General features: G+C 39.2%; 1 protein-coding gene across 2 annotated transcripts in view; it reads left to right on the forward strand.

Moving 5' to 3' along the window:
• Window positions 1-19661, forward strand: part of LOC105147845 (Dual-specificity tyrosine phosphorylation-regulated kinase 2) — a 176901-nt gene that overhangs the window by 46058 nt on the left and 111182 nt on the right. For both annotated transcript variants that reach the window (XM_087415914.1, XM_011059150.2), the window contains exon 2: window positions 17228-19339. In XM_087415914.1, the coding sequence (XP_087272040.1) occupies window positions 17699-19339 (1641 nt within the window). In that variant the 5' untranslated portion in view covers window positions 17228-17698. The remainder of the gene's footprint in view (window positions 1-17227; window positions 19340-19661) is intronic.

Genomic DNA, 19661 nt, shown 5'->3' on the forward strand with positions numbered 1-19661 from the left:
TATTGATCTTCCCTTTTATATAAGAAACTCTACCGCTCGTCGAGAAACGTCGAGGGTCGTAAGAAACTTGGATCGTTCTTATCCGCATCCGCAATCGTCCTTTCCGCATCTCTGTTTAATTAAGATCTTTGTGGCGGAATCAACGTAACGAACGGATCTATTAAACCGAACGACTAAATAACATTTGTTAAAAACATGCATTGCAGCCGGTGCAGCGGCGGTAAACGGTTTAATCACCCCAGTCGTTAACACGGCCCTGGTGGAGCAGGAAATCGCCTTGCAAAAAGATTCTCGATTCCGATACCGTGAGTTGATAATACACCCGGTAGATAGCAATAGGACTCTAAGTATAGCTATCGTATAGATATTACGCGTTCTGTGAGCGAAGACGGCAATGACCCCAGGACTGGCCTCGCGTTTCTTTCATCTTCCCGCCTTCACCGAATTTTCGTTCGATTGAAACGACCACGTCATTCTAGTAGTATGGAATAATTTTAGAAGTCAGCGAACAAGTCGATGAACTCACAATGCGTACGTAGGATTACTTCCATATGTATAAATGAATACACTATAAAAGAAATGTGTTTTATTCTTGTTCCCATTTTTTAGACACTTAAAGATGTTTTCAAACTTTTTCAATTAATAGACAAAACACTATGTATTTTAAATCCAAACACGTAGTGTTTTGTCTATTAAATAAGTTTAAAACTAAAACATTTTTAAAACACTTAAAAATGTTTTAGTTTTAAACTTTTTTGATAGACAAAACACTACATGTTAATATCTTAAAATTAAACACTTTTTTCAGTGTAATGGCTATAAGAAACGCTAATTTTGTAAGAATCGTTATAGTTTCCATTTTGTAATAAAAATTATATATACTTGTGATTTAAATTAAAAAATGTGCTTTATATATTAAATATTTTTTGAATTAAGAAAATATTTTAAGATAAACTGATATTGAAATTTTTTTTAAATTCATTTCGGAATAGATACATTTCTGTATTGATTAAATTGTTTAGAAATAGTTGCTTTAATGGCTCAGATATACACAGATTAAATCATCACTTATATAAATTATTCACTGAAATAACCGTCGGAAATATCATGTATCGTATATTGTAAAATTATTGACGGGATGTTTAGAATACGCGCTTTTCTAAATTACATTCAATTAGGCTGTGACGTTACCGCTAGCGAGGCCTGGACTTTTCAACGTATTTCCATGTTTGTCGACAGGCACATCTTTAGTTAGTGGTCTGTCATCGATTATCGATGAAAGCAACTCCACCGTCGAAGGTCACGCAGAGCCGGAAGAGAGAATTCTCGTCGGCATTCGATTAAACGTTTACAAGTAATGTTACGCACTTCTTGGGCGAGAGCGATTAAGATGATTCATATAAAATCAGTTTACTAACGTACTTATTCTTGTCCTGTTAGCAATATATGAGGGTATTCCTGTAACCGCCACGGGCTCATCGATAGCTCGATTACTCTTGAAATTATCCTGCCAGTCTTATCTCGTTGTGGTATAGCTGGAATTTTCTCGCGTTAAATGAGATGAGATCTCCTTTTATTTTCATTATAATTAATTCATTGCAAACATTATTTCTGAACTTTTTAATTCTTTGTTGGAAGAATTAGTAAGTTTATATTTTTTTTAATTCTTTGTTTTATTATATAGTTTCATTTTTTCATTCATAGATATATACCATTATTATACTTACTCGAAAAAAATGGCTTTGCTAAATTATTTAAAATTATAGGTAGATACAAATCTGAAAATATAATAATTTTTTTGAATCATCAAAATAATTGTACATATATAGGTTTTTTTAAACATGAAGAGAATTCTGTAAAATGTTTTGACATTCTAGCGTTTGAGCATTCTATATAATTATTTTAATGGTCCAACAATATTATTTTCAGATCGATACGTAGCTAAATTTTTAGATACTTTAACAAAACCATTCAATAAAACTATTTCGTATAATATATAATTTAAATAAAATACTAGTGAAACGGAAAATGTCTTATGTGAGTAGTCTAACAATGAGAAAGGTGAAGGCATAAATAGCGAAATCGATATTTCGCGTAACAATTGCGAATGCCGAGAGTGCATTCTCGTTTTGCGTCATATCACAAATTGTAATTTAATGCAGACCGTATATACCGTGATTTCCCAAAGATCCGCTAAATAAATCGCTATTTTTGAATTCAGACATCAATTTTAATTTATATCTTGTATAAAATAAACCGTAACCGTAACCGTATAAACCGCTCATAAGATTAGTTCGTAACAAATATACTGGAATCATCGTACAAGCAGTTTTTCTATCGATCTGCTTATAATAATTACATCTTGTTGACGAAGAACGATATTTGTCTTCCGAATGGTTTATGAATCTTACATGCTCTCTGGGAGTGAAATATTTAGTATATCATTCCTAATTTGCTACACCTGATGGCCTACCTTCGTGCATCGGTTGGCAGGAGAGAGATCGCTTAACCGGTAGTTTCCATCGAATTAAGAGACTAATTAGAAAGTAGCGTTGTAACGCATTGTTAGCGAAGGTTTCTGTCTGGTTAAATATGGAAATATTGTAGCGATCAAATTATTCTTTTTTAGCTTGTATAATTAAATGTATTTTTTATCTTTTTATTCTCTCATTTTATGTTTTATTTTATGTTTTCTCCATGTTTAAATTATTTTCGAAAATATGGTATGTCATCTCGCTCGGAATAGCGATAGGCACTTCCGGATAGACGCCTCCTGGCAATATTTTTTACATTTAATATCTGATAATTTCAAAGCGCTTTAATTTATGTGTCACATGGGATTCAGAACTGTTGCCAATAGTGTTATTAAAAACGATCATAAATATCGCGATGCAGCTTCGTTTCGGCTTCGAAACGATCCTATTCGACTTGGAACGAACACGGCCTACTCGCTTTCATTCATCCGACGTCCTTGCGCCACTTCTCTTTTCCGTAGGGGGGAAACCATCACAATTGCATGCGGACAATGATTCGATATCGGAGAGGACTTAGAGAGACCTACCGCTGTGGTCTCGAAGGTAACGAGACGTGAAGCGATACTCGAAGACCACGTTGTACGTCAAAGATAAAAAAGATAAAAAAAATGCTCTTTGTATTATGACGAGCGACGATAACGACGAAAAGGGACGTGAGGGCTCTCGGGGAGGATGCGTAAGTGCACTGTAAACGAGCGTCTATGACGTTCCTGAGCGACGCAGGGAAGTTGAAATTGATCGATCAAAATTCTCGGCAACCGCGAACGACCAAGTCAGTAATTCGCGTCGTGAGGTCGTTGAGACTACCAACCCCGCTTCATAACCGGCGGCTACTCGTCGCTGCCGGGTGTCATTGTTGTAATCGTGCTCGTCACCGATGTCATTTAGGGAGCGTAGGCGAACTACCTCGGGGTCGGCGAACAATGGCAAATAGTTGGCTCGTTATTACTGTTCACTCGCATGATGTGAATACCGCTGCGACCTGCTCGCGGCTATCAAACGCGGATCAGCGCGAACGAGATCGTTTACACGATGTTAATTAGCGTCGAAATTAAGGATTTATCATATCTACTTTTACAAATCACAATATTTGTACTTTAAATAAGTTGTATATTTTTATAACATTCTATTATTTTTTTAATGACACGATTTTATTGTTTATTTATTTTATTTTTTATTATTTTTATTATAAATTAAAATTGAAAAAGCAATAATAGGAATTAAAAATTTTTTTATATAATATATTTTAAAGTGTTTCAAAATGATTTATGTGAAATTTTATTGCGAGTCAGAGATTAATTACAAAAAGTATAGAAGAAATAAATATTTTGTTTATTTATAAAATAACTAATCTCTGTATCGCAATGTAACTTTTCATAAATTATCTCGAATATTTAAAATATTTTTATTTAAAGAATTGAGATTTTTGTCAATATTTTATTAATATAATTACAAAACAAAGAGTAACTCTCGAGAATGTCAAATAAGACAAAAACAAATCAAGCTATAATGAGAGTTTTTGCGCGATAATTAGTGCGAAGATGATGATCAAATTTTTCAATTTATGAACTTTTAGTCAATATATTATATAACACGAATAATAATAATTACAGACGTTTCGGCTTCATTTCGAGTCGTTTTCAGGGTGTTGAGCTTAAAAATTAATTTCCAACTTCTTTATTTCATAATATATAATATTTTCGTGTATTTCTATTAGAATCCAGATAAAAAAATATTACTACTTATTGAAATAACTTTTGATCCAAATGACAAATCAATCAGTCGTGAAATTTTTTGTATTATTTAAATGCGATTTAGAACTTTTTAATAACTTTTATTTTATTTTGAAAATATGTGTAATACATTTTTAATCGTGAAGTAAGCGAACCGTGGGACTTGTGAGCTAAGAAGGTTACATCTTCGGAAAGATGCGGATGGAAGAGATCGGTGATTTAAACGGCTGCGACGAGATCATTATGCAAAATACATTGCATGCCACGTTTTAAGGAGTGCTCAAGTTATGTCATCGTAGATTTTATTTTCGACTTGTCGCGCGAGATTGCCCTTGTCTTCTCGAAATTATATACGCCGGAGTCACGTCGATGTTCCAAATCGCGGGATCGCGTTTCTATCGATCGACTGTCAGTTTTATATTCACTGTACTTTACAATCTTTGGATGTCTCTTCATCGCATGTCGCATACAGAGTCCTTTGATCGTAACGACGGAACGTCAAAAAGAAAAGTGGGCGAAGCTTGTGAATTTGTGCAACCGGTACTCGCACGCGTTTTGTCATTTGGTTTTTTTCTATTTAGACACTATACGTGCGAGTGGAAATCCGTGAGAAATTTCTATCTATACACCTAATCTACCCACATCGGTTATGCACGCACACCTGCATCAACCGAAACAATGTTACAACGATTCTCCACCGCGAAACTCTTCGTCCCTCTACCTTACATATATTAGTTGCCCAAGTTATACAAGTCGCCCACGCGACGTTCGTGTAGCAACAGCGGTGCCGATTCCGCGGATGTTCCTCGAGAATTTCGCGATTTTCTCGCATTCATTGAGGCGTGTCTTCCATCGTGCATCGCTCGTCGCACTTTAGCACCCGAGTAACTCGCAACAGCGATAAAATAACTCGTACTCGAGACTTTCGCTCTCTTGGTGTAATTATTTACCATTTTTTCCCAAACGTTTTTCTCTTTGCATCTTTCTATAAAGATCAAACACCTCGGCATCGCTGCAACTTAATTTTTCCATTTTATTAGCATCTTACTTTCTCGAACAACAAAACAACTTTCTCGAAAAAATTACTCTAAAACTTATTGTAAGGATGTATTATTAATTTATTATTGTTTGATACGCCTAATGTACTATAAGGACGATACCGTGTGCAATTCTCCTACACTCGTTTCTCTCCCAACGCTGACAGGCAGGCACCGTTTTCGCTTGCGTTTCGTGCCACGGCAGTCACGAGCCTCGTGCGAGTGCAACGTGCGAATTTAAAATCGGCGGCGATATAATTAACACGCCAATCAGTAACAAAGGATCGGTGCGCGCATGCACATCGCTCTAATGACCGGCGATACGCCGGCAATTAATGAGTCCAGTTGTGTATAGCTCGTTAATTATATAAAAGTTCACGCTTTCCTTGCTCGCGGCACGTGTCTCTTCTTTCCTCCTTGTCCGTCTTATTTTTTCATTTTTATCTCTTACTTCCTCTCTTTTTTTCCTTCCACCCGCGCTCGCTTCTTTCATTCGCCGGTATCATTCCCGTGGTTGCACGCATAATTAGTGTTGTCGTGTATCATATTTGGCTACGGTTGCGTGCGCGCTTCTTTGGTAGTAACAAGCGGGATATTATCGTGATGCATTATTATCGGAGCGAAAGGGAGATTTCGTATCTATCTATCTACTACGCCGCGCCGTTTCGCGGTAGTATTTGCGCGAATCAGCGAACGATTTTGCGTTTTCGCGTGAGTTTTCTAATGCTGTGACTTGTTACAGTACTTAACGTCTGTATAAAGAATAGTTTCATCAATTCTTGCACATTTATTAGATACTCGGAGATAGTATTGTGTCTCATTTGATGTAATTAATTCGAATATCTTTTTCCCACTTCAAGAAAGTGAACATTTAAATATTAAAGGATCAAATTTAAAATCAATTCTTTACACGGAGAGAATTTTTTCTTATAATGTACCCTGAAAATATGGTAGTCTTGGAACGTTATATTTCAAAGAATTTTATGTAAATTTTTCTCATTCGTTAATAAAATTATAATAAAATATAAGATAAGTTTGATTAATTTTACTGAAGTGTATAGTAAAAATCTTTAAAATATTATATTGTATCACTATCATATTTTCAGAGGATAAATTAAAAAAAATTCTCTCTGTGAATAATATTTTGCTATTTTTTACATTCTGTTATTTTCCTATATTTTGTTATATTTTAACTTCCAAATGTATGTAAAAATATATTATTTTAATTCAAAACATGTAATTAAAAAAAACAGCTAATCAACTTATCTAATCAATTCATTTCTTTGATTAAATTGTTTAGTTTCAAAATAAATGACATTCATATCAACACAAATATATTTTTTATATACATAAATAATAAAAATTTAAGTTAAATTATTAATATATTTTCTTAATTAATCTGTTTAACTCTATTATTTTAAATAATTTGATGACATTGAATAGGAGCCAAAGGTGATCTATAAGAATAATTAAAAATAACTCAAATTGGATATAATTTAACACTACGAGTTTAACAGCGAAGGGATTTTAAAAATTCTAGAGCAGATATTTATCAATTCATAAAAATGGCGACTCAACTTGAGCCTTCTTGGAATCTATAATAAATATTCGAATCGAATTGCTATTTACTGTTGCCTCAGGATGCGACTACGGGCCACTATATAAGCCATAAAGTCTCCTCTTCGTTCGCAAGAATAGAGGCACCCGGATCCCGACTCGCAGCAGCGAGAAAAATGCGCCCGCACGTCGCGTAATTCTACGCTCGCGTAGGTGCGCGAACAATGCGTGCGCGCGTGGCGTGTCAAAAGACGACGATGCTGCGTAAGAGATTCCGCCCTTCTTACATTACTTGCGAGAGAGAGAGAGAGAGAGAGAAAGAATTAAAAATAACATTACGTTATTCGCGTACCGAGAGGAAGCGCTTTCCACGCAGTAGGCTACGCAGCAAGGACGCGTTAATCATGTTGCCATAATTAAAATTTCGTAGATAAAAAAAATTTCGTGGTTTTCACAATCAATGCCGAGAAATTTCTAGAATTAATTAATTGAGTTCAGCGGGCGTGCGATATTTCCATCCCGTATTCTCTGTTAGAATACCTGTTTAGGTATCTTTCATAAATATCTCTTCCAATTGATGTTTCTTCATTATTCTAATTGTATAATTAACGTTTTCACTGTGTGCTGAAATCGTTATCGTTAGACTTTCACGTTGATCCTTTGCTCTGAGGTGGCACCTCGGAGTTTCCTCATTCACGAAACATCGCTATATATCTTTTTTTTTCGCTCGGTCTATAACGGGTAGCGTATACGCTCTGCTTACGGGGATTTCTAACATCACGGCTTGCTGCTCGCAAGACGGCCTTAATGGCCGAGTTGTATTAACGGCGCCTTACTCTTCTTTTTTCATTTTGTCCAATTCATGAGAGAAAGCGCGCTCCGGGATGCGCACGTCCGTCCGTGGAATGAGTATGAAAAGCCGTTGGCGAATTAGCGGCTCTGCATTTTTGATCGACATACTATATTATTGTAATGCGCGCGTCGTTTTGCGCCATGGCGTTTTCGCAGGAGATTACAGGCTCGATTAACATTTTCGTAAGACAGGCAACCGACGAGCGGCCTCGTTAAATCGGTAAATTGAGAACGTCGCGTGTCTTATTGCAATTTTAGACGCAATCGATGGCGATGCTTTTGAGCAGGAAGTACATATAATTACGACGATAATTCTTAATTATTATTTTACTCGATACATCGCCAGTTGACGTGGCCTGAGATTTCTCTTTTCTTTGTACATACTATTTTCGTATTATTGTGTTATTCGGTCAGGGCGAACTAAAAGTTCGCAAGGTATTGCGTATACACATTCAACGGTGTATATATCAAATCGCGGTATGATATCGGAATGTAACAATCACGTTACACCACGATTCGCTTGGCCGAGGCGAATCTCCGGGGCGGCGCGGCGCGGAGCGGAGCGGAGCGGAGTTACGTACAGATATACTACACGTGATGTACACGTGCTAGCCCGCTATCGATTTCGCGAGCACCAATTATTTTCCTCTTGCGCCGAGGACGTCTACCTCCGGCCGCCGGGGGTGGATGGGTGGTACCGCGGGGGATGCGGACGGAAAGGGAGAGCTCGACGGCGGTTGCGATGGCGCAGGGCCACTGGCCGCTGAGGTCAAAGTACGCCGATGCACGGTTGAAAATCCATTAAGCGAGAGCGGGCCGTTCGCGGTATTGTAAAAGTATTTACCGCGTGCATTCGCGACGACTCGCGTGATTACCACTTAATTGCGTTACCGCGCTTCTGTCCTTCCCGGACGTCTGAATAAAGCACCGAGCGTTGAAAAGCGTATGGTGATTTGTAAAGTTAATCTACTAGCGATGTCAACGGCACACGCCCGTTATATGAACACGGTAATTTAGAGAGTCGTGACCAAAAATGCCTGAAACTGAAATATTTGAAACTTGCTCGTGGAGAGCGGGAATTCGAGACTGTACTGTATACGTAACTCCGATATTATCCAGACTGTACGAAATTACACTACTTTTCCGTGATTATTGTCGTGACGTAGGTCGGTGACATGTTATGGAATACCGCAACGGATGGTCTAATATAGCCGTCCTCAGTCGAAACCGCGCGTTCCATCAACATAGTTCGAGCGCAAGCGGACGACGAGTATAGAGAGAGTATGTACGTGGTATAATTACGGGCTTGAGGTGTCCACATCGCGACGAGCGGGCGATAATTAAGAGAATGTGTACTCTGAGTACTCAGCCGCTTCTACTCTGGGGGGATAATTTGGGATAATAATCGCGTTATTCGCACTCGGCTAGACGCACTTAAACTCTTTTTATGCGGTTGAATGGCGGCGTATCGACACGGTCGTCTCTTGCCAACGACTGCTACGCGCTATCGCAATGTACTAATTGTGTTTTACGATCTATCGCATGAACATCCTTTGATTTCTCTCTCGCCATTAATGTCTCGGGTAATTATCTCGACGACCGAGCGAGATCCGAACTAAAGAGAGAAGAGGGAGATGAAGAAAATTAAATTCTTGAGATAATCAGGTCCAAATTTTCTCACCGCGGAACTATCAAGTGCGACGTCTTGCCTAATATTATCCAAGTGTGTTGCGACTCTCGCTGCTAACTTTAATAGCAAGGATGCGCTTCCTCGTAGCCTGGTACGCGGCATTCTCCTAATTGGGTGTCGGCCACATACGTAATTCCGGAATTAAAAGTTACCGTACGTTTCGCCGTACGTATAATTAGCTTGATGCCGTCCGGTACAGCCTACATTGCGTTTACTAGAGTAAACGTGTGCCAACTCATCGCCGTACATTCAGCCTCATGAGCGAGAATCTTTCCCACAGTACTATTACGGAATTGTATAGCTCTTTGTCGGAAGATCTTTTAAGCGATTTCTAAACTAACAGATGGAAAATTCTATTTTACTTTCTTATATTTAATGATATACCGCATATATATTTTGTTATTTTTTAAAATTAAATTTTGCATTAACTTTTACATTAATTGACTTTTTTTATAGTCTCTTGTTTCATTTTATTCTTTAATTTCAATTTATTTAATTTCACAGTAAATGGTTGAAATGTGTGCTGAAACATACTCTATTATATTTTATATAATTTTATGAATATATTTATTATTTTTATTTTAAATCGCACTACTTACTTATCTGCTATTAGTTTTGTTTCCTTTTTTAATGATTGTTTTGGGAAATATTTATTAATTAATTTATTGTTGATACATTTTTATATTATTTAATTAAATGAATAAAGAAAGAGGATTACTTTAGCTTCTCATTCTCCTCTTGATAATAGAGGGGTGACGACACCGATCCCTGCATCTCTATTATGGCGCCCATCATCATCTCAACGTAGCTATTGGCTGAGTAATGTATTGTTCGCCGAAAGTGTCTCTCCTATTCCCGAAGAAGTTGCGGTAGGTTCGTGTCACGTTCGCAGGAATTTCGCTTGTCGCGTGACCAAAGTAACGATTGTCCCAACAACAAGAGATATCTCTGCGTATAGATTTCTCATAGACGTGCCACTAAGTTCGTCCATTTTCCTCTTTCTTTCCTGGTTCCCTATCATTGTCATCGTTGTTGTTATTTTCCTTGTTGTCGTGCTTGGTTGTTCCATCTTCTACCTCACCGGCAGCAGATACCTATTACTGCTTTCCGTGCTAGTTATCTTTATTGTTCCTAATTATCCAGTATACTGATGCAATTATCGTTCGCTCGCTTCGAAATTTTAACTCACGCAAAATTTGTGTGAGGCGTCTTTATACATGTCTGTATACGACGAGCCTGTATAACGAATAAAACATGATTAAAGTTTTTGTTTACTCACCACTACTATCTCAAAAAGCGAGAAAATACACACAATAAACATTCCTGTAAAATATATTAATATGGAAATATGTTTCAATAAAATGTAACACAATTGATATTTAGAATCAATGTGTAAAATGTATACTAAAAATTCAGGAAAATTTCTTTTGTTTTGTTAATTGATAAATAACCATGTATCTGAAAATGAATTATGTGTAATAAAAAATGAAATAAGTTATGTTTGCATTATAAATTAATAACATATAGAAACAAATATGATATAATTTCTTTTGAAAATAAGATTGTTTTCGGAATATTTTGCAAGTCTATTCTATCGATTGTGAATGTTGTTTTATTGAAAAGTATTCAAATGATTTACAAGAATTTTTATTCTGTGTTTTCTCACTTCTAACGCCTATTCTGAAATGTAGTGAGAGAACAGGAGTTTTAAGAACGTTTAATGAAAATTCAACAATACATAATTCTAGAAATGATAGATGAGAGTAAAATGACAGCGAATGATGCAATCGTGACTCGCACTTCAAGGAATATGTCATTGTAAAATTGTAAAAACAAATGTATTTGTTTTCCGGATGTGTCAAATCGCACTTACGGTAAAGCCTATTCTACAATGTGTTCTTTGTTTCCTGTTTCTTGCTTTTTGCCTCTTGCTTCTTCTCCCTTTACAACCATTTTATCGACAATTGTATTTCTTGCTATGCGTTTCCTGGTTCTTCCGAAGTTAATTAACTTTTATCTCGGACGATATAAAACAAAAAACCGGATAAGAAGCAAAAAGACAAGATATAAAAAATAGCAAAAAACAAGAAACAAAAAACAAAAAGCACATTATAGAATAACCATAAAAGATAATAAATTCATGCCAAGAGAACTTGACAGATGAAACGAAGAATCGATTTTACCAGGTCGTGGCTTAGAAGTTGAAGTTGTACTGAACTACGTTGCAGCGATATTCAACCTTCTTTATCTTCCGTTCATTCGTGCCCTTCGAGCTGTGCCAACACGCTTCCGCTTATCGAGCCCATATTTAGACAGACATTTATTGCTATATTTTATGTACCTGTCAGCGTCTCGACGACGCGGAAACGTATTTCTTTAACGATTGCTCGACGATTCGTCGAAATGATCCTTTCTTTTCAATATCCCTATAAATGAAAGTTTCGCGTGTGTACCATTTAGAAATATTCAAATATATATGTGATGTCATTTTTAATTTATAACTTTCGTTTTGAGGACCAGACGTTTTTATTTCTCTAACTAATCAACAGAAGAGATTTATTATTGTAGCGAAAAGTCAGTCTTGTTATACTCTCTAAATCTAAATCAATGGCTAATCATTGATTATTCAAAGTATGTCATTGGTTGTCAGTGAATTTACAGTGAAATTCAACTAAACAAATCAATGAAATACGGATATTAATATATATATATATATATATATATATATATATATAATGCTATAATTACTTATTGGTTACATAATGTTCAAATGTTCCTTTCTTCTTTAGTTGCGAATTTCATTAGTCGATACCCACTTCAAATTAACGGAGCTATTTCTAACAGAAATTCTTTCTATTATTGCTAATGAATAATCTTGTTATTACGAAAAACGTTTCCTCAAATGGCGAGGTGAATCCGCGAGAATTGTTACAGAAATTACAGAAATATGACGGAATAGAATTGTGTAACGAAAAAGAATGAGTCAGGCGTGTCTTCATATAGTGCCATGGTGCATATAGTGCATTGATGTAGAGGAAAACAATTGTTGTTTTGCGCGCGATGAAATCGACAGATCATAACGTGCTGCGTGGATTTGACAAACGCGGTTTTAACGCGTCCAGATATGCATACGTGAGATCTTGTGACTGCAGCTTGCCGTGAAATCTCGTGAACGTGGAAATATCTTCCGCTCAATAAATCATACTGCGAATTATCCAACTGCGCAATCCCACCGAGCGGCAATGCAAATCTGTCGTAAGTTACAAACTCCATATTGAATTGGACCGTGCCAAAGCACGTTAGTAATAATATATAATCGAGAAATTCTCTTCATCCGACGACTAAAAGTTAACTGACTCACCGATAAGTAATTCCGTCTTAATTGCACACTTAAAAAGAATAATGGAGTGAGCACATATTTTAATAGCACGCTGTTGCATCGTGACTGGTCGCCTGCAATCCTTTCTCCATTACAAGGATAGTACATTCTAAAGATATATCAAGTTGATTGTTAACGCTTAAGTCTCGATTGAGATAAATAACTATCTATTTAATTTCTCTTTGTGTCAGAGTTCGTATTTTTCTACTTCGTTCTGACGTGGTTAACTATATATAACTTGGTGCATTGCGTTCTTATTTTCTATGACAAGTCTGTGATTCGTCTGAAAGCGGAAATCTCCCATTGCGAGTCTGCAACAGTCCGTCATATGTGTTTTTTTTCTGTCGTGAATTCGCGCAATCCGCCTCCTTTCAAAACTGATCCGGAGTCCTGGACGATGCGCCCGAGGAGGAAGAGCTTTCAAATTTCTTTCGTAACGAATCTTGAGCAAGTCGCGGCGCCGCCCGAGCGCGCTTATTATATACCGGGCCTGTAATTAGTTACGGCCGAAGATTCCGGCCAATTACGTTAACCAGGTTGACTCGCGCTATACAGAGCGCAAATGCGCGCGGATTACGTCTCTTGCGGTGTTGCGCGCGAAGTCATCGAACAAAGCGAGGTGAGAGTTTTGCGAGGTCTGTGTACACGGCGATCAGCCGATATTCGTGCACATGGTGCTCCATTAATGTACATTATAGGATGTACCGGGAGTAGTTATCTTATATTTTTACGTAAACGGTCACCTGGAGTCAATTGAAATCACTGTTATTAACAACATATTATTTTTTTCCGATTTATTGACATTTGAATATTATAAATATGAATTTATTGACAATTTTTTGAAAAAAGTAAGCAGAAACTAAACAAATAACCAGAATAAGCACATTAAGTAGCTTATTACGTCAGTATTTCTAAAAAATAAATATTTTTATTGACATAACACTTTTGTATTACGATGGAATTGCATATTTAGAGATTCATAAAGAATAGTTTCTAAAAAAGAAAGAAAATATGTATAAAAGAAAAGAAAACAGTGCAATATTTAGTTTTAAAACATTCATATTTTCTCACTGCTGGGATATAAAACCAGGTGACAATTTCCGAATTAAGAAAACTTCTATCAGATTCTGCGATGGATTACTATTGATTTTACAGTAGAAATTTGAAGAGCTATCACCATTTCTGATATCAACCATTTTTAACGCGAGTCACGAATAAAAATGTTTATGATACTATGAGCTGCTAAATTACAATTCTGTTACATTCAGAGATCACATGTTTATCAACATGTGCAGGTACCTTCATCGGTTGAAACTCATTGCTTTTATTTTAATTAGACAGGTACATTCCGCGCGCAATGACTGTCGACTTTATGCCCTGAATGCTATTTGGCCCGCAATTTTCTAGGATGATGTATATCGCTTGCTTAGTAACGACACGGTCAAATCGTCGAGCTAATTGACTGGCGCTTTCGCGTTCTGCGAGAACATTCGCGCGTTCGCAACGAGAACGAACCGACGACCACTTTGCATCCGCCAAAGAGTGCTGGCCGTAGTAAAGTGCAATTTAAACTTAACGCCGGATCGTCGTATCCAAGAATATAATGGTGTATGTAAATATTGCGAATCGACTACTGCGAGCAACCAGAGCTGCACGAATAAAGACGAGAATTTATTACGTGATGATTGCATATATATATATACAATATATATATATATATAATATATATATATATATATATATATATATATATACACGCCGCAATCGTTGGAATAAATTACGTTACGCGTTCTCGGGGAGGAAAAAAAGAACGTGATGCGATCCGTATAGGTGAGGTGCCCGAGAAATGTCGATCTCAAGGACAGAGAGATTGCATCGAAAGGAAAGGATCTCAGTGAAGCCAAGAAGCGAGTGGCGTGAACAAGTTCGCTTCGAGACCGATGGGTAATCGCGCGCGGAAAAACGATCGATTGACCGACAAATGTCCGATATCTAATTGGCAGTGCGCGAAATTGACGGTCTTTGCGCGCGCGATCCGCGGCTATTCCATTACACGTCATTATTGTTGCGACAGGCGGCGACTCGGGGATCGATTTCGCAAGAACACGCGCGCGAACTTTTATCCGCGCGAACGGCCTTGCCTTTTCGCATCGCGCACGTCGCAGCCGCTGCTGTGTCGATGTGTAGGTGTCACTTGCTTTCCCGTCTTGAAAAACCTTTCACTGTTTTGCGCACCTACATACGTACAGACACGTAGTAGACGGCCGCGTTAGATCATTGCTACAAAGCTAGAGAAATCCTGGGGAGCGGTGTGTAACTTGCTTCATATAGAACTCAGCACGAGCGAGTGGATTCCATTTCGATCGCGTCGCCGTACCTATAGGGTGTTGCGGAGTCGCCGGATGTATTACGCACTATTATTGTTGCGACGTGGATAATTGCTTAAAACTCACATGCGATACGAGTGGATCAAGTCTTGCCTCGGATATATCGTGTGACGACATATCGACAAAGCGAACGCAGTCTCGTTTGCAAGGAACTTAATTAAGATATGAGGTTGACCTAGTACTACGACTATGTTGCAGTCTTCTCGCAGCTTTCTTAATCTGGGAATAGTCACCTGGGATATTTTTACATCTCAGTTGTGAAAAAGTGTGAAACGTTGTAAAATATTGTTCTGTACGAACTTACTTGTTATTTAACATATTTCTTTTTTAACAACTTCTGTTCTTTACGAACTTTTATAAATATGCTAATCAAAAACCCGTAATAAATAAGTATTATATTAATAAAATTTATTTTTTACAAATATTATCATAATAAGCTCAAACGCTTAGTGTGTTTATTCTATTTAATATTCGTTTGATTTCTATTTTTTCAGAAATTGTGGTGAAATTATTTTATATCTATAATGCTCTTAAATGGTTATAAAAAAACAATAATGTACAATGCATTGTTATTAATAATGATTTTAATAGAATATTAAAAACAACTCAGGTGATCATTTACATAAAAAAAAGAATAGTGACGGGTAGAATAGCTACGAGTTAATGTTTGTTTCCAATAACTCCGCTGATACTTAGAGACGCCAACTTGTTTAATGAAATACGAAAGTTTTGTGCAATACGTATTTCTTTCCTCACTTTCAAATCGATTTTTAAACATTGTTGTAGCGCCGTTAAGTACACCGGATCTTTTTAATCAGTCGCCAGACGTTCTTTACAAATGCTAACTACGTCAACGACGGTCCGGTCTGCGCTAATTAGGAAATAATTGTGTCAATCCTGCAGACTTAAAAAAGAGGATGTCTTTAATTTTGAAGTAAACCTTTTTCCTTCATCCTTGTTTAAAATAGTTCTGTGAATCTCGACCTCTCTTTTCTTCCTCCTCCCACAGCTTTTTTTCTGATACGTTGCATTCTACATCGAGCAGCATGCCAATGCATCATTGATTTTTAATCATTGTACTAAAACTTGACTTGCGGTTTTGTTTCATTAATCATGTTTCATTGGCGCGATGCTTATTGACGATGTTTTAATGAAAATTCTGTTACTGTTACATTTGTTACGCCGTGTTGCAATTTCAGCAACGTACAACCATACATACTTGGCAAAAGTATATATAATCAAACAGCAAACAAACATCGTATTTGCATCCGGACGCGATACGCTCTAATTCTGTACTTCTATTTACATTTACCCTCACATTTACCATCTAATTTCCTAGTATCATATTTTAATAGAGAAATAGAACTACGTTTGTAATGTATTTTGTACACACAGTTCACACGAGAAATATATTGAATTAAACATATTTAGTAATGTATGTGTAAATTCAGAGATGAGTAGATTTAGCAAGTATTTAAAGAAAATATTCTTATCTGTTTATTTAAATATCTCTTAAGAAATCTTTGATTAACATTTTACTTGTAAGTTTTATCTGATATCAATACATCTTACATCAACGTTAAATTTATCCCTTAATCGTATACATTATTCATCGTATATCTAGCATTTCTGCTTAGAACTCCGCTTAGATTTCCGAGAAAATGCTTGTTCCACCTCGTTGTTCGCGCATTGTCGTAGAAACGTGATAAAATTCATAGAAAACACCTCGATAGCTATCTCGATATCATGCCTCGAACACTAGCCGCAGAATGACCTTCAACTCTCGCCGATCCCTCCAACAAATCAACTCGTTGGAGTTTCAACAGCCAATTCTAGGAATAATCATCGCACCATCGCGTTCACCCACATTTCACGCGAGTCACGACTATAAAATCATTCTCTCCCTACGACCCCCCCCCCCCCCCGCAAAGCCGCCCAATTCACTTCATCGAGCACTTTAATTTTTCACGAATGCGCCACCGACGGACGCTTCGTTTCATCGTAGCCATTTTTCTTTTGAGTTGCCATTCCCTACCCTGTTCCTACTTTCTGTTACAGATCTCATATCATCTATAGGCATCTCCAGTAACGACGAGGATGTAGCCCATGTGGGGCTTTTCAACGAGAGCGAACCGCACGAATTTCAAGTCAAGACGACGATGATGATGCGCGCGATACAGGGAAGAGGAATTGACCGAGGGAAGAACAGGTCAGCGTAGAAGAAAGAAGGAGAGATACCTCTTTGCTCACTCGCGAGAGAACACGCCGGATGTTATCGCGAGACTGATAAAAACACTGCCAGGAGTAATGACGAGCTAGATTGCCGCTTCGTCCGCTGAACCGTTCCTTGGTCGATCTTAGCTTTTGCTCCTCGCTAACTGCCTCTCTACCTGCCCCCCCTTCCTGCCAGTCCCTCTTCGTGTCAGTCCTGCCTTCGTCACGTATACACGTACACGCTTATATTAATATATACACACATCCGTTCTCTCTCCCTCGAGAGATCAAAGACTGAAAATAAAAGGTGGCGACATGTTGGGCGTGAGTCAGCCGGGCAACACGCCCTCGAGCTTGCGGCACTCGGCGAGCTTCTCGTGCTTGCAACGCGGCACCGCCGGCGAGGGTCATCGCGCGAGGACCTCAACATTGCTGCAACAGCCGAGTCTACAACTGAGCAACGGTCATCATCAGTACACGTCCAGCGGCCAGGCGGCGGCAGCTGCGGCTGCGGCGGCCGCGCATTGCTCTCTCCTGCAGCATCACCAACAACAGTCCCGCGAACCGTTCGATCCTGTCCTTCAGGACGGCAACGATTACGGCTTCGTGCGGATCCGTCCACGGTTGCGCAGCACGAATGCAACCTTGTATCACGAGGAGGAGGTGGCGGCCGCGAAGAACGCCCTGAGGGAACAGCGCGACGCCGCTGCGTTTAGCGACCGAGAATGCGATTCCAATTTCAGGGACTGCCCGTTGAAAGTCAAGGATCACCGCGACCTCTCGCCGAAGGGAACGGCCAAGAACCAGAATCCATTACGGGGCGCATTAATCCTTTTTACTTCAACATCATCCTGGTGGAAGGCCCGACAACGGGAGGAACAGCTAAATGCAACTGGCGGTGCCACTGCCGCTATCAGCGCACCGTCCTCGGAACGGAAATGGTCGGGTACTTCGATGGCGTCACCCTCGAATGAGAGAAAGTGGCCGTCCTCGATGACATCGCCTACGAATGAACGGAAGTGGTCCGTGGGTAACAGTCTGTTGACGTCACCATCGAATGAGAGGAAGTGGAACAGATCCTCGGTTTCGTCCACATCGACGAACCAACAGGATCGGAAATGGCGATCCCTTGGCGCACTTTTAAGGACTCCCGTCGGAGCCAGCAGTAGCTCTCACGTCAGCCAGAATTCCCTGACTCATAACATGAGCGTATCCATGATCGAGAGTGATCACTTCCGCGAGGAATCGCGAGGGTCGAGCTGTAAGACGCGCTATCAACAACCGACGTCCTACTCGGCACGAGTATCCCGTGCCAGTAGAGACATTTACCGGGAGAACGGAGAGTTTGGTCAAATTGTTGGCAAGTCGAAGGTCAGCCGCAGGTTGTACCAAGATAGCGAACCGACAATCGAGCTCGACGAGAGACACATTACGCATCGTAATCGACATCAGCTGGATGATCCCGAACAATGCAGGAGCATTAGAGAAGGACGCGACCATTGCAGAGCCGCGGAACAGAGCGCTGTAGAGACTCGCGGCACGACCTCCACTACACGATCGAGCCGCGCGCAAAGCTTTTATCTTCTGGACGACTTCCTGCGACCGCAGCCACAGCAGCCGAGCAACAACAAGTGCATGTTGAATCTATACATGTCCCCGTCGCACGCCATCAAATGCGGCAACGAGCATGGCAGGTCGTGCGAGATTAGGCAGGCGACCTGCCAGCAGGCGAACGTCAGCAGCAATATTACGCCGCCGCGACGCCACAACTCGAGCTCGGACAGCCTCGAAGTGGCCACCAGTCCGCTGCCGCCGCCGGTGCCGCCGCCGCCGCCGCATCAGACCGCCGGTAACACGCGGGACCGCGAACGGAATGAGAACCCAAAGGAGCCGAGTAAGGACGTGTGCCCGTGCAAACTATGCTGGACCAATATGCAGAGATCTCTTGTGGAAGAGGTAAGTGAAGTCCCCCTCGAGGGGTGCGCCGGACAATAATTGAGTCGTTCGTCACGCCGCGTACTCCACGCTCGGAGATCCGCGGGAGATTCCGCTTGAGAAATGAGGCTATGATTAAGGGACTTTGACAAAGGATCGCGTTGGACGCAGGTCGCCGTCCCCGTCTGGCCGATTCGTCATATATACGAACGTACATCCCGCCTCCGACCAATCTCGTTTATACGCCTTTTAAACATACATTTATTTTTAAATAAAGCGGTAAAATTAAGATCTTAATAGTCAATTTTAATGAGGGATTATTGAATTCTGGGATTATGATATC

This window comes from Acromyrmex echinatior, chromosome 19 (assembly GCF_024713525.1).
Source record: "Acromyrmex echinatior isolate Ae372 chromosome 19, ASM2471352v2, whole genome shotgun sequence".
In the NCBI taxonomy this organism is placed as follows: Eukaryota; Metazoa; Arthropoda; class Insecta; order Hymenoptera; family Formicidae; genus Acromyrmex; species Acromyrmex echinatior.